This window comes from Rhea pennata, chromosome 3 (genome assembly GCF_028389875.1).
Source record: "Rhea pennata isolate bPtePen1 chromosome 3, bPtePen1.pri, whole genome shotgun sequence".
NCBI classification, from domain to species: Eukaryota; Metazoa; Chordata; class Aves; order Rheiformes; family Rheidae; genus Rhea; species Rhea pennata.
In genome coordinates this window covers 116092002-116107540 of record NC_084665.1, presented here as the reverse complement: position 1 = coordinate 116107540, position 15539 = coordinate 116092002, and the positions used below count along the sequence as shown (strand labels likewise).

Below are 15539 nucleotides of genomic sequence, written 5' to 3'. Positions count from 1 at the left end.
CATATTTTATTTTTTTATTTTCTTTAAGCGTATACTTATGCTGGTAATTTAGTAGGTTTGTTATGCCTTTTAGGAGTAAGTTCCATTTCTCTGTATTATTGAAAATTTTGATTAGTCTATCACAGTAAGCAAAAAAGAATATTTAAAATATTTCTGGTGGTGATGCAGGTTAAAATTTCTGACAGTGGCATGCAATAAATCTTTAAAGAAAAATCATGAACATCCTAGAGCATAATTTTCAAAAGAGAAGGCGATGCATTTGTTATCATAAGTGCTTTCAGTATTTTAATTATTTTTCAAAAGTCTTAATTATGTAATATATCACAAACATTACATATTGCGTCTAATAATGCGAGCTTCTGGAAAATATTCTGAAACATTAAACACCATTTTCAGTTTGCTTATTACTGTCAAATAGTAGTATCTTGAATTTCAGCTGAATGAATCTTCATCCAGGTTCAGAGTGAAGTTAAGAAAAATTTATACTGTATGGAATGAGATTCTTTTTAGCTCTGCAGATACTGTTTTAGTACTGATTCTTTTATGCAGAAATGTAGAGACTATGAATATATTTTAACTATTAATAACTTTTATTTTATTTGCCTTTTTCTCCTTCTGTCTGTAGGTCTCAATTACAAAAAGCTAACAGATGAAAATGAGAACCCTCTAGGAATACTGGAGCCCCTCCTCACAAGTCAAAATATCTTATCTATTTCCAAACTGGCTCCCAAAATTCCTAACAAAGATGGCAGTATGTTGTCACCAAGCTCTGTTTATGCTGTCTGGTTACCAAAACTTTTCTGGAATGGTGATCACCATTTGCTTAAAAAAATACCAGAAACCATAGCTGAGTGGCTACATGCATATGATGTATGTTCAAAGTATTTCGATAGACTTGATCCAGATGATATTATCACTTTTCTGGATGAAATTACCTTTTCTTCAAAAGCTGTCACAAAGGTAAGCAGATATGGTTGAAGAATTTCAGACCTCTAATAAAGAGCAGTTGACTATAGTGCCAAAGAGAAATTCTCTGCAATTTTTACATGGTTTGCATTTTAAGGGGAGGGGAGAGTTGATAAATTTATTAATGCATTAGTCTACAACCTACCTTCCTCTGTCTATCTCTTCTCTCTATGAGAGTTATAATAGATAAGATTTTTATTTGTTTTTAATAGTAAGTTTAATAGTAAGTTAGAGGACTTAGCTCTATGAATGAGAGAGATTTTTATGAACTCCAAAGTCTATTTTCTGAGGCAACAGAGAACCAGATATTGTTATTTATTTATTTATTTATTTATTGTGCTAATCCTAAAAATTCACTGTGGTGCAGGCTTCTGCTTAGCACCAGACTTTTGCATTCTGAATAGGATGTTCCACAGGGAAGAGTTCTGAGCCAGTGCATATGGTTTCTAGGCAGTGTAATAATATAAATGATAAACTCTGTCATAATTTCCATCTGGCTGAAAGCCCTGTTCTTGAAAGAATGTGCCTTCATGGCCCTAGCACATACAACCAGATCTGTGTGTGTGTGTGTGTGTGGGGGGGGGGGGGAGCGGTATTAGTATTTTTACTACCAAGCAAAAAAGAGCATTAGAAATTCCTTAGCTATTTTCTTTCTGCAATATCTTGAGATGTTATCTTCACTGACTTTGTTAGAAATTAAAAAAGATAATTAAGAAGAATGCTGACCTTTATTCTTTTTGTCTTCTCTATTCTGGGTTGTGCTTATTTTCCAAAGTTGTTTGTTCATCCTGTTCAATAAGTTGTTATTTGTTCCATGTTTGCTTCTGTTTTAGTGTTCCCAGAATATTAGAATAAATTTATTAGGACTTGTTTAACCTGTTTATATACCAAAATTTGTTTGATTAAAAATTTTTTTTGCTGTTCCTTGAAACCCTGGGAAAATGGCAACAGCTTTGTCACCTCCAAATTTATACTTTGGTCAGTTACTGCCCTTAATCGCTAGTCTCTTCAGCTGGCTCAAAAACTTCTTCAACAGCACTGTTATCCCATTTATCATGCATTGATCTGTCATATCATATAAACCTACTGACAGTTTTATGCATATCTGGAAAGACTGACAATTATGCTGACATCTTAGTTGTGTAACTTGATCCTGGACTGAGGTAGCCAGGGGATGACTGTGCTTTAACAAGAATGAAGTTTTGGCTTCATCTATGGCCGCTGGTAGCGGCCACTTGAAACTCTTCCTGTTTATGTACCTCGGACCTTTCAAGAATGTTTCTTATTTACTCCTTGCTGGAGGGAGAGGATGGGTTGTCTCCACTGTGTGTGTATTCTGAAGTTTGTTTGATTTGTTTCTGTTTAGAATTCTAATACTGCTTCTCTAGCATCTTACAATGAGTAGGAGTAAAGGGAAGAACCTATTGATGGTAAGTGTGTTGTGCTAGTTGTCCGAACAGAACTTTGCAGCAGAAATCTGCCAGCTTTTTGGCCAGAACTCAGAGTCATAAAGCAAAGTCTGAAAATGTTTGAAGTAGTTGATCCACTGAGCTGATTTAGTGTATACTCTGCACTAGGTTTGGGAATGAAACAATTGTTTAGCCAGCTTGTCTTGCCTTGGAATCCAATTAATAATTTTCAAATTATTCAAATTTCAAAATATTCAGTTTTGTTGTTCTTATTTCTCAGAAGTCTCTTTCCTCTGCCTTTGGTCTACAAAATTTTATTGTTTGGAATCAGTGCTAGTCATGTGATCACCTCTTGCACCTACTCTTTTATCTTCAACTCGCTATTCCGTTGCTTTTCTCTGTCACAGTTTTATGGCCCAGAACTGTTAGTATATCAGTTTCACATTGCTGTGACAGATATACAATTCCATAATTCCATATAGATATTCAGTGTAGATAGAGGACTGCAAAACACATGGTGATTACCATGAAGTTCCTTTTGGTCAGGGAAAGTATAGAAACAGTCAAAAGTCTAAAGTAATGAGGGGTAACGGGAAGCAGGCTAAGTAGGTGAGACAGGACAGTTATTCTGGAGTGTTAAAACAACGTTATCCCCGTTCCTTCAATATATCAGTAGTAATAAGGAGAAGCAGGTAACAGGCTAGATTCTGCCAACCATAGGAAGCCTCCTTCTGTTTGAATATCACTTGATATGCCAGAGAGCCTGGAAACGGAATACTTAATTGTACAAAAGGGAATTGAGACACATGGATTTAGTGCTCACTTTCTCCCCACCAAAAATTAGAAGTTGTAAAGAATAGGAAGGTGTTGGACTCTGACAGAATGGACCTTTTTCTTCATCTACTCCCTTCCATTTACTTTATTATTATTGTTGTTGTTGTTGTTATTATCATTATTATTATTATTATTATTATTATTATTATTATTAAAAGCTCATGTTTCATAGAATCATAGAATCAGTAAGGTTGGAAGGGACCTCTGGAGATCATCTAGTCCAATGCCCCTGCTCGAGCAGGATCACCTAGAGCATGTTAGACAGGGTTGCATCCAGGCGGGCTTTGAATATCTCCGGAGAAGGAGACTCCACAACCTCTCTGGGCATGTTTTAACATTTGAAACTCCCATTTACATGTAATGTCACAATTATAGCATGAAGCATAGATTGAAAAAAACCCTCAAGATTTGGAAAGTAGAGAGGGTCATCTGTAGGTCTTACTTATTACAGAATCTTTCTTAGAGTCACATACAGAAATAGGTTGTATTTATATGTTGTGTGACCACGCTGTAGCTGCTATTTCTTCATCGCTCCCTCTGCACTGCCAGTACATCAACATCTGAGAGAAAAGTGATAGCAAAATTGAAGAATAATTATCTTTGAGGACAGAAGAGTTATGGTGAGTTGAGTGAGCAGTGACTGAATGGAAAGGTAGATGAATGAGCAATGCAAACTGGGGAAAGGAGTTGAGAGAAAGTCTGAACTGGAGAAATGGAACCCACTGGTGCTTACGAGAAGGCAACTAACATTCCACATACAAAGGAGGACTCGTATAGGTTTGCTGCATTGGTGCACGTATATTTTCATGCAAGAACTCAGTTTCTTTTCTCCTATGTTTATTGCAGTCAGTAGAAATAAGTTACTACCTGGAAGAAGAGCATCCTTACCCCAACCATAAGAGTTAAGAGAAAAAGTGACATTAGGTGGTGGAAACTGTCTCTCTGTATGAGCAAAGATGTATCTTTGATGGGAATTTAAAAGTCATGGAGCACAAAGGAACACTGTTAATGTACTGGGTATGAGACAGATCAGGCTGTTTCCTAAAACTTACTATTTTTTTGAACTACAGCGTATCTTTTAGAAAATACTCTTTAATTCTGGAGGGTTTGTAACTTTGAGTCCAGTACAATCACTGTTACAGTGGTTAATTTTTCACTGTTTATTTTTTTAAAATACCATTTTGTTAATGTGAATTTATCTAGTTGGAAATAACAGCTACTCAAGAGGTAGTAATCAAAGTTTCATTTCACACTTGGCATTAGCAGAAATCACTTTATTTTGATAAACTGTATGGATTGACCTCTTGAAGTCCTCTTCTGTTTCTGTGGTTCTTTCATGTTTGTTTTTTTTTCTTTTCCCTCCCCTTCGAGGTGTTTCATTATTTTCATAACTTTTTTTGATCTGATTTTCAGCCTCTGTCTTTAATTGCACTGATCTCTGCTTTCTCCAGTGTACCAGTTGTGTCTGTGGTAAACAAAGCAGATGATAAGTTCTTTACTATCCTCACCCATTGAAAAAGTGCATTGATCCTTGGACTACCATAGCTTACTAAAAGTAAATAGAGGATTCTTGCTTGTGGTATACCTACTCAGAAATGCTTGTAATTCTGAATTGTTCTTCAAAATTTTCTGACTAAATAAATTATATCCCTGCTGAGTGGTAAGCATAACCTGCTTGATTGTATGAAAAATAGAGATTTCTAGTTGTTTGGTACAGCTATTGCTAATGTTCATGTATGTAGTTTTTAGCCTGTCATCTTTTCTTCTGGCAGCTGTATTTACATTTACTTATTTATTATATTGCACTGCTTTCTTCATAAAGCTGTAATTATAGTAATGACTATATCAACTTTTTTGGCCTTTTTTATGGTTTTCTGTTTGTTCTCCTTTGTGACATGCATGGAGTGTTTGAGGTAAATTGTATTTTTTTTGTTTGTTTTTTTTTTTTAGCCCTTTTGTTGATAGCATTGCTTTATTGGTTGTGCTAGGTAGCCTTATATGTCATCAAAGAACCATCTGTTTCAGAGCTCATAGGTCATTGCCATAATCATTGCTGATAAACATTATCTTAAAAAAAAAAAGAAAAGAAAGAGAGAGAGAGAGAGAAGTACCACAGTGATTTATAACAAAACCAAAAAAAAAAACCCTCAACAAACTGAAACTCTTTATTTCACTGCATTTTCATCATGGAGGACACATTACAAATGAGGATGGTCATAATATGTTAATTAGTAAGAGAAGGCCACAGCTGCAAGAGTAGAATAAAAAGCATAATTAGCTAAGTCTTCTATAGAGGAAGGAATGTTCTTTAAACTCACGGGCTGTTCTTCAGGTAGGCAGGCTGCCTTTTCTAATCTCAGACACATCCATTCAAACTATAACTGATCATATTTTTCTTAATTTACAATTCCGTCCCTTATTATTTCTCTTCCAACCTTTGGGGCAAAGGAAGAATCTGCCTTCAGCTTAAAATCTTTAATTGAAATATTGACTCCTGTTGCCTCTGAGTTGGTAATGCCTTTTTGAGGCATTTAGTTGGGATATGTATCCCAACTTAACTTATCATAGAATCATAGAATTGCTAAGGTTGGAAGGGACCTCTGGAGATCATCTAGTCCAACCCCCAAAACAAGTAGCCTGTACAGGGATTGAACCCATGACCTTGGCATTATTAGCACCACTCTCTAACCAATTGAGTAATGTTTGAGCTCGCCCTTTAAGTTGGGATACAATGTCTGCATTTTGACTGCACACCAAATGAGTGTGTTATGAGATCCCATTATGATTCTGGATACCAGCTTGTATCATTTTCTTTTTCAGCTTTAATGACTTCTAATACCCCTTTTGAATAATTATGTATGAAGCAGCATTTAAAATGAGCTCCAAGTAATGTTTGATTTCTCTTGATTGGCTCATTAGTTTCTTGACACCATGTAAAATGCCAAGGCAAAAGACATTGCATAACATTGCCTGAACATGTACAAGAATTTGGTAACAATAACACATAACAAATAAAGCACAACTAGATTCAAATACTGACTTTTGAATTACTCTGTTTCTTTTATCACTTGCGTGGTCAAGTCTATTCAGTTTGTCATGTATGACATTCTGTTCTTCATGGGTGTTGAAAGTATCTCTTTTTCTGATATCAGTGCACTTCTAAATATTTCCTTACCTTGTCATTAGTATGGTTATTTTAATTAAAATTGTTTTAAGATTTCATCATAGGAAGCTTCACTAATGTCTTTAATTCGTTCCTTACATAGATTAGAACTTTCATGCCAATCTCCATATGAATGCAAAATAATGAAATAATGGTAGTATAGGGATTGGGAAACATATTTTATTATTCCATATCAGTTTAAGCTACTTCTAAATTAACTAATGGAATTTGTTTTTCATTCCAGTATGTCTGGTTGGCTTGTGGCTACAAAACATTTGTGTGGTGGAAAATACAAAGCTGGGATTTGGCAGATGAGGGAACCGAACCTGAGCTGATGGCATCGAAGGTTCCTGTTGCATGAAAATGGGAGCTGTTGCCCCCATCTCAAAGTTCCACATTAATCAGTGGCAATAAGAGTGGCAGTGTCAGGGTCTTCATTTGCAAGTGAATGTTACTTGTATTATACTTTCTTAATGCTTCCATCTTTTGAAGGAAATGAGCTTATCCCGAGGAGTGAAATCTGTTGAGCTAGAATTGTATGTGATGTTACTTGATTTGAAATTAAAACAGATTTTTTAAATTTTTTCATTACACATTATAGCCTGTAGAATTAAAAGTCTCTTTAAACTGTAAAATCTTCTTAAAAAGAAAAATTCACTCTTCCACAGGCCAAAAAGAATTAACTAGCCCCTAACGCTATTTATTGTTACTGAGTATGATACCAAATTTCATTACTGAAGCTGACTAGAAATATGGAGGATAGCTATTCATGTTCTGGAATGAAATATTCAGAAAATGATATGTTGGTAGAGCTGTATTTGATCATTACACAAATATGAATGCAAAAATAAAAGTAGTGCTGGAAAGGATCTGTATTTTTTAATGCTTTAATTTGTATATGCTTATGGCACTGTGACTTCTAAACATGTGGCATATCCACACATTTCTCTAGGACATAACAGTTAGATGTAATATTTCTATTGTCTGCTCTTTCCATCCCTTCTAATTGCTTTTTGAATATTAGAATGTACACTAGAATGAGAAATAAATGAAATATGTAGCTGGTTTCATCTTTTCCGCTATTAGACTTACAAAATCCATCTGTGGTCATCATAATTTCTTGTAATATCAAGGTTACACCTTTTCCCTGCTTATAATAAAACCTGATGCTGAGATAATTGTTCTCAAGTAGTAAAATCCTACTTAATTGCTTTTGTGGAAATGGAGCTTAGCTGATTTTGGAACTGAATGGTAAAATGCTCTTCCTATTTACTCTGTGAATGCTGACAATATTTCATAGCTCTCACAGTAACTCTTTCTTTCTTCTTTTTTTTTTTTTTTTTTTTTCCATTGACAGTGTCCAATAGATCATTACTGTGGTTCAGAGCAACAGCACTAAAAAAATAATCAGTTTCATTCATGTACCATCTTTTCAGGAAATAAATCCCATAAGTGCTTTAAAACTTTCTATTAACTATATTTATCAAGTTTTCTGTGGCTTTACAGATAGGTAGTCTGATTCATGACATAAATATCAATTTAACTTTCTCATATAGGATGCTGTTATATTCTTAATTTTCCTCTTTCTGTGATAATTATCAGAAAGTATACTGTAAGCATTCTTAAAACTGGAAGTAAAGTTTTAAATGAACACGTAAATTATACGTGAGCTTTTAAAGTTATCAGACTTTGCTTTGGACTGCTAATTGAAGTAATGTCTTTCCTGACCTAACAGCACAGCAGTTTGCCACAACTACTGACTGTATAAAGAGTTTCCACCTCTATCCCTAAATTGCTTTTCATCAGTACACTTCGTTTTTAGAAGCTTGGAGATCTGTAATTTTTTCCTAATGGAATGCCATTTGGAAGCACTAGATTCCATTCTTGAGCACAAGAATGACCCTTCATAGTAGCTGGAGGGTTAAGAAGAAACTTTGTTCAGAGAATATACAATTTTATATCTGGAATTCAGGCTTTATGATAAACTTAGTGGAAAAAGCAGAGTTTCTTGTTTCTGTCTAATGGCTGGATACTTCTGGTTGTGAGGGTCAACATCATTTACTACTGGTGTTTTGTGTAATTTGTGAGTTGAAAGAAATTTATATATCTGTACGCTTTTGTGGTCTACAGTTTTATAAAATAATGAGTAATTGCAATCATATACTTTTGTTTGGAGATTGAGAAAAGCTTGAAAAAGCTGCAAAGTCTTTGTTGCAATAGGAGCATTATGTGTAGGTTGCCTGTACTGGCACCTCACCTGGAAAGCAGGAGTAGTTGCAGTAAGTGTACAAGCACATATAGAAACATGTGGCCCAAGATAAGTACGTGAAAATCGTATAGTGTAGACCTCATACTGTCTGGATAGTGTAGACCTCATACTGCTTGATTTTTTTTTTTTTTTTTTTTTACTATGGTTATAGTCTTATAGATAATTTGTAAACAGTTATCTGAACCTAACAAAATCAACTTTAATTTTCATACTTTTTATATTTTCGAAATTTTCACTTCCAGGTTATCTTCCAAAATCATCTCCAGACATCTCTCAATGCAGAATTAAAAAAATACAGATTATAAGATAGTAGTCTAGAAAAGCAGTGAAAATTATCTGGAAAATAGATTTTATAGGTTTTGTTACAAGCCAGAATCAATATCAATAAAACACAAAGGACAAAAGTCAAAAATATATGTGGAAAACTGATGCTATTCAAAATGTCAGATTTTCTTTCATATAATATTTGACCTAATTTTATGCTATACTATAATACGATGGAGCCATATAACCTTTCGGCACTGCTGTTATACAAATGATATTGTACAAATAATGATAATAGTTAAATATTCTTTAATCTTTTTCAGCTGACAGTTGAAGCCAGGATAGAAGTCACTGAAAAGGCTATTAAAGCAGTCAAACATCTTTTTGAGAAATCAAGAAAAAAACCTTCTGAAAATGACATGGAAGGTGCTGAAAATGCATCTGTTGCCTATGAAAAATGTCTGAATCACTTGAAGCAATCTCTTGCTCATCTAGAAACGCTCAGTCATAGTTTTATCACTTACTTGAAAAACAGTGAACAGGTAATGATAAATTACATTCACGTATTCATTTATTTAAGTATTTTGGAACTGTATTCTGGATATGCCTTTCCCTTGGAAACTTCAGTTCCAAGTTTCTATGTGTTTCATTAGAGATTTAGATTTGATGAAATTTATGAAACTCTCAGTGTTCTGTCTTTAGAGATTCATTTGGCTTTATTACACATTCTGACTTTACCTATTAATGTGTTCAAAATCTTTTATTCTTTCTTCTAAAAATCTAATCAAAAAAGATCCATTATTTTTACTGTCACTGGACAAATAGCTGCGAGAAAGCTTAGCTGAAAGCTCTTGTCTAGAATGCAAAGAAGGTTTTAGAGTCCGTAGTGGTATACAACAACAATAAATGTACCAAAAAAAAAATAACCTGAGTAATTTACTGGAAAGTTTTATTGAACAGTGTTGGTGTTACCTGAGCAGTCCCAGAGGAATAGAAACTAATTAATTCATTGAGTAGCTGCTACTATTGAACAAAGGTATAATTTCTTCAAGGAAGTATTATATTTTCCTTTTGGTTTTAAAAAGTGTGACCATGGTAATTGTTTTGAGGAGTTCAAATAATAATAAAATGCTTCAGATTTTATTTCCAATTTTGCACAATTTAACAAGATGTTCTTCAAAGCTTCTGCAAATGCAGCTTTGTTAGACATGAACAGTAGTGTTTGTATGACTAACTTTTGGATTACAAAGCACACTTACAAAAATAGAAAGCTGTTGTAGAAAACTTCTTACACAAATCAAAAGTTTCCTTAAGAATATTATGCATTATTATAAAAACCTGATTACTAATCACATGTTTGATTTGAGTGTTACCATGAGTAGTAACAATAGAAGTCAAGCTTTGTCATATTTTTTTTAATGATTTATAACTTTATTTTTGTTGGCCTGGTCTTTGAAAATTCACTTCTGTCAGTCTTTCCTGTTTCATAGTAAGTCTTGATAGAATTAAAGACGCTGAACTATATCTACCTGTAAATAAAGGGTGTCCTGACTCATGTTCAAAACCTGTCTATTCACAGGATATACTACAGAAGTATGGCTATTTATATGATTTGTCAAGATCAGAGAGAGAAAAAATTCATGACCAAGCAGTAGCTATGTGTATGGATGGTCAGCCTCTGGACATGATACAACAGTTATTACAAGTGGCTGTCGGAGATCTAGGTCTTTCTCCCAAGGATATTGTCCAATGTGCTATTAAGGAAATTTTGTGTGCATTAAGGTAAGTATGCCATAGTTAGGCCCAAGAACCTTTCTTTGTTTTTATAGTAGGTACTTGTTCTCTGCTTTGAATCTCTGGATTTGGAAAAAATCGGCGAATGATAGAAAAGGAGTTTTAGACGATTTGTGCTCCTGCTAAGATACAATGTCATGCTTAGAGATGACTGTTGTAGTTTTCTGAGTTCAGGAAGTCTATGTGGTCTGAACAAAACAAGCCACAGAACTCTGTTCGCTTGGCAGTGCTTTTAGTTACAAACTTTGGCTTTACAATATGATTGTTGTGTGTGTGTGTTCACACTCTTGAATTTTTGGAGTGTTTACACATAATTGCATGTAATTCTTCCTCTTAAATAGAGGGTCAAAAGACCTGGCTGTTGGGAGCGAACAGTGGGTGGGAAAAGATGATACAAATATTTTGGGCAATAGATGTCTAGCAGCAGCAAATCCTGCAGGAGGAAGTACAACTTGCACCCTTGAAATGACTAATGTGGGCTTTTTTGTTATTTTTGCATTTTCATTTATTGACAAAGTTTTCAAAATATTTTTCTGTCAATATATTTTAAATTATTTCAAGTTTCCATGTATTTTTGATCCTTATTCTCATAAAGAGTGTTTCTGAGTTTTTTTTTTTTTTTTTTCCTTTCCTCCCTCCTCCAAAAAGCTAAACTTTTTGGAGAGAAACAGATTTTTGTGATATAGTCTGTTTTGTTGAACTCTGTCACTCTTACTGTTTCTTACTGCTTTTAGTACTATCGTACTAGGAGCATTCTGACACATTGTTCCAGGACTGAGACCTCATCTCCATCTTTTTTCAGGATTCACATCTCCAAATCCTTAGCAATTGTCTTTTCTATGGCATTACATGCACCAAATAACCAATCTGTTCATACAGCCCTAGTGAACTGAGTCATCTGTTGTAGTTAAAATTAGGGAGAAATAGGCTAGGAGAACAGAGAATTCAAAATAACCAGATTCTAGCAGTTCTTACTTACTTATCCCTGAATAATTCTATAGAGATTTTCACAAGACATGGTTGATGTAAAGCAGCATGAGCTACAGCTAATGCTGAGCATCTTAAAATCTCATTGACAGTTTAAAAGAGCTGAGTTTATACTATGTCAAGTTAATTGTGTTAGCTCCAATACGATGATCTTTGAATTGAATTGATTGTATTCCTTATTGCATTGCTTAGGAATTAAAACTTTTAACAGTTGACAGAAACAGTCTAAAACCTCTGTAATCATGGTGAGTTTTTTCAGTAGTATCAATTCGAATCCCTGGCAAGGAAGGAGGGAAGATTCCTGCATTAAGTAGTATTTTGGCTATTTTGGTTATCAGCAGCATATGTATTTCTTGACTTGTAGCCCAGAAAGGACATGGCTTAGATTCACAAATTTGAGAATGAAAACATTTTAATGTGTCTGATATTTGGGAGAATATGGTGATCTCTGGGAATAGAGAACCATTAAAAACACTTAAATAAATAGGTTTGCGGGCACAACTGAGAGAAAACAAGCATGTTATTTGGTAAGCCTTTCTGTGAGATGCTTATTTTCCTTCATTGTGTTTAATGATCAGTTGTAGTCCAGCTTGCCTCTCGTAATAACTCTTAAGATTTGGTAAGTGATTTTACAGCTTTTGTAATCACCAGAGCTACAAGATTCTTTTGCCACATAGGTATGAAACTTAAGCATGTCCTTTGATGTCCAGCCTTTCTTGCCTTTTATATAACATAGTGAAGAAAGTTAAGATATTCATGAGAATAATGAAATGGTAGGGGTTGTGGTTTGGGAGCTCAAATGACAGTCCTTGAGGCTAGTGCACGCTGACAGTGATATGTTGAGATTGCATGAGCCTATGAAGATGATGCTGTTCTTTAACAAGCTTTGGAATATGTAGAATTCCTGAATATTTGTTGCTGGATAACTTGTTCTCTTTGCTATCAAGGAATGCAAGTGGCCAAGTCTTGATGCTCCCTGTTATAATAACTCGGCCAGAGAACATGACCAGGCTACGTGGCTGCTGCGGTTGGACTAGAGCTGAGCTCTGATATTTTTAGGACAAAAACAGAGAATGAAGCTCTAGGATTTTAAATCCCTGTTAGTATTTTTGTTCCCAGCAGGAAGACTGCAAGGTTTTTTGCCATTATTGTTGACAGTTTATCAATGAGCTGTTAAGAATTGTTTTGTCTGTGGTGTTCTTTCTCCTTCAGAACAGCATAAAAATGTTCACTTCTGCTTTTCTTTCTGTTGAAATTATTTCATCTGAAATTAATTCAACAGAGGATTTTTTTCCTTTAAGCTGAGGCAACTCCCTTGGATTTGATGTTGCAGTGTTACCTGTTGCCTTGCATGATGCACTGAATATCCCAAACAGGACACCATCAGATCTGTGATTCATAGAAATGTTTGAGTTTTTTGTTTGTTTCTTTCTTTTTGGAAGGGGGCGAAGACAAGAGGAAGGAGCTAGACCATTGGATATCATTGATGAGAAATGAACAGATATTTCTCACTTAATTTAGTTATTCAAAACTCTTCTAAAGTACTTCTCTTCGGAAGAGATAAGAGCAACAAATAAAAGTGTTCCACTATTATATGGTTATTAGATCCTGTATCACTTTTAAGTGATAGTTAAAAACATAGAACTTTGAGAATTTCTCTGTTTCTTCTGCATGCAGAAAGACTCTTGCTAGTAGGATGACGTGAAAGCACAAACGAAAAATACAGAAACAATTCTAGAATGGAATTGTCCACATGTGTACAGCATTTATGTGTATATTACAGCAGAGTGACGTGCCACAGGTGAAGACAAGGCAGAATTTCAAAATATTTGCAGTCATCTTTGGCAGAAACTGTTTTTTCCTATCAACTCAGTTCAAGAATTATCATGGAATCTCAGCGATAATAGAGCTTTTGCATAGCAACATGTGTATCATTGTCTTTCTTGGCTGAGTTTGTCCATCTGGAGAGCAATAATTTGGCTTTAAATGATCATCATCCTGCTGTCCATAACTGGAATACAGCAATGCAATACATCTGGATATGAAGCTCACACCATCCAGTTAATTCAAGTATAGTGAGTCTCGTTAACAGGACTATGACAAACCTACCAAAATTCTCTAGTCCACTCTGTTGCACTCATTGTTCCACTCATTTTTCTGTGAATTGAATTATTAGTTCTTTATAGGCATCTCAAGACTAGGAGCTGGAAAGTTCATTTAAAGTTCTCAGGCAAGGACCATGATCAATAACTTCGGTGCAGCACTTCATTGAAAAAAGGGAAAACATATCTCTCCAGTGGGTATAATGAGAGGAGTAAAGGAAGGGGAATTGGTTAGAGGCTTCTGATATACTCAGAAATTTCCCACTCTTCATTTGGCATGTGATTTGCATTCTCTGAATGATTTTTTTCCCTATAAATACATACTGATGTACCAACACAAGATATTGTAAAACAAGATGCCCAATTCATTTACTTCCTTGTCTGAAAGAGGATGAGAGGAAAGTCGTGGGGTAGATAATTTTCACATTACTTAATTAACTTAATGAATTACTTAATGAAAGGCTATCTAATAAAATAGTAAAGATCACGAAGAATAGTAAAGAACATGAATCTAGCATAAAATAGAGTAGAAAATACTTGATACAAAATCCTCCCTATTATGAGATTCAATGAGGGGTTAATATTATAAAGTAACTTCACTCTTAAAGTAAGTGTTTGAAAGAAAGGTTGTTGCTTGGCATCACTTAAGCCTGCTGGCACTGATATCATCAATATAAATGGAATTGGATGTGTCTGTATGCTGCACCAACATGTTAGCATTCAATCTAGAGCATAACAGATATGAAAACATACTAACCAAAGCATTCTGTGTATCACTTCCATTTCTGCATTCTTGGAAAAAAATACGATAAAAAGTCTTGCCTGTGTGACTGAAATGCTGAACTACTATTCAATAAAAGTAGCATTTCAAAGGAAAACTCCTAAGGTTTCTTTAATGGAGTTTGGATACATTATACAATGTGGTTATTTTATACAATCATTTTGAATACATCATGTTGGGAAGCTTTTTTATTTTTTTTTTTTATTTTTTTTTTTTTTAATGAGGATTAACATTTTTAAAGTAGTAGTCATAGAGGTATAAATCCATTTAACTGGAATTTCCTTGGATTTTCGGTGGATACGTTGACAGGGAATCTAATTAGGGTACTGTAACCATAAATGAAATAGGTCTGTATGAATATGAAAACTTAGGTTAGCTGCAGTGATTTACATGAAAGTTAAACACAGATCGTAGCATGACTGTGATTCAGAAAGCGCATCCCTTGTTTCAGTTTCATGATTACACCACCTGCCTTCAGATACAGTAAAGTGTCTCTTATCATTAAAATATAAACTGACTCTCACAAAAGATTCTAGATAGTATTGCCTTTGTAAAAGATCATTTAAATTTTTTACTGGCTTCATATTTTCAATAGCATAGTTCCGCATGCTTAAAAACTCTCAGACCCTCTCAGAAACAGCACTGAATGGAAAATACAGTTATTTGCGTAATTATAGGTGCTTATATTCAAGAGCAGTGTTGTTGGGTTTTGTTAACTGCTTTTATCTCCCTTGGCTTTCTCGTTCTGGTGCACAAAATTCAAAGTGAAAGCCCTTGCAGTGAGTGGTGTGCAGGGGGGATCTCCCCAGCAGAAGCTATCTCCTTGCTTCGTACAAAAGCTGTATTTGGTAGTTTCTTGAGTTTGCTTATGGAAAGGGCTGCCATCAATAGAATTCATTTGTCTCTTCAGTAGAAAATCAGAACTTTTGAAAAATAAAAGATTTTGCTAACATTAGTAATCTGATTAGAG

General features: G+C 34.6%; 1 protein-coding gene across 1 annotated transcript in view; it reads left to right on the top strand.

Moving 5' to 3' along the window:
* The window catches only part of NBAS (NBAS subunit of NRZ tethering complex), a 180774-nt gene that overhangs the window by 109936 nt on the left and 55299 nt on the right, over nt 1-15539 (top strand). Inside the window, exons 44-46 of the mRNA XM_062573114.1 lie at nt 626-960; nt 9229-9447; nt 10485-10687. Coding sequence (XP_062429098.1) covers nt 626-960; nt 9229-9447; nt 10485-10687 — 757 coding nt within the window. The remainder of the gene's footprint in view (nt 1-625; nt 961-9228; nt 9448-10484; nt 10688-15539) is intronic.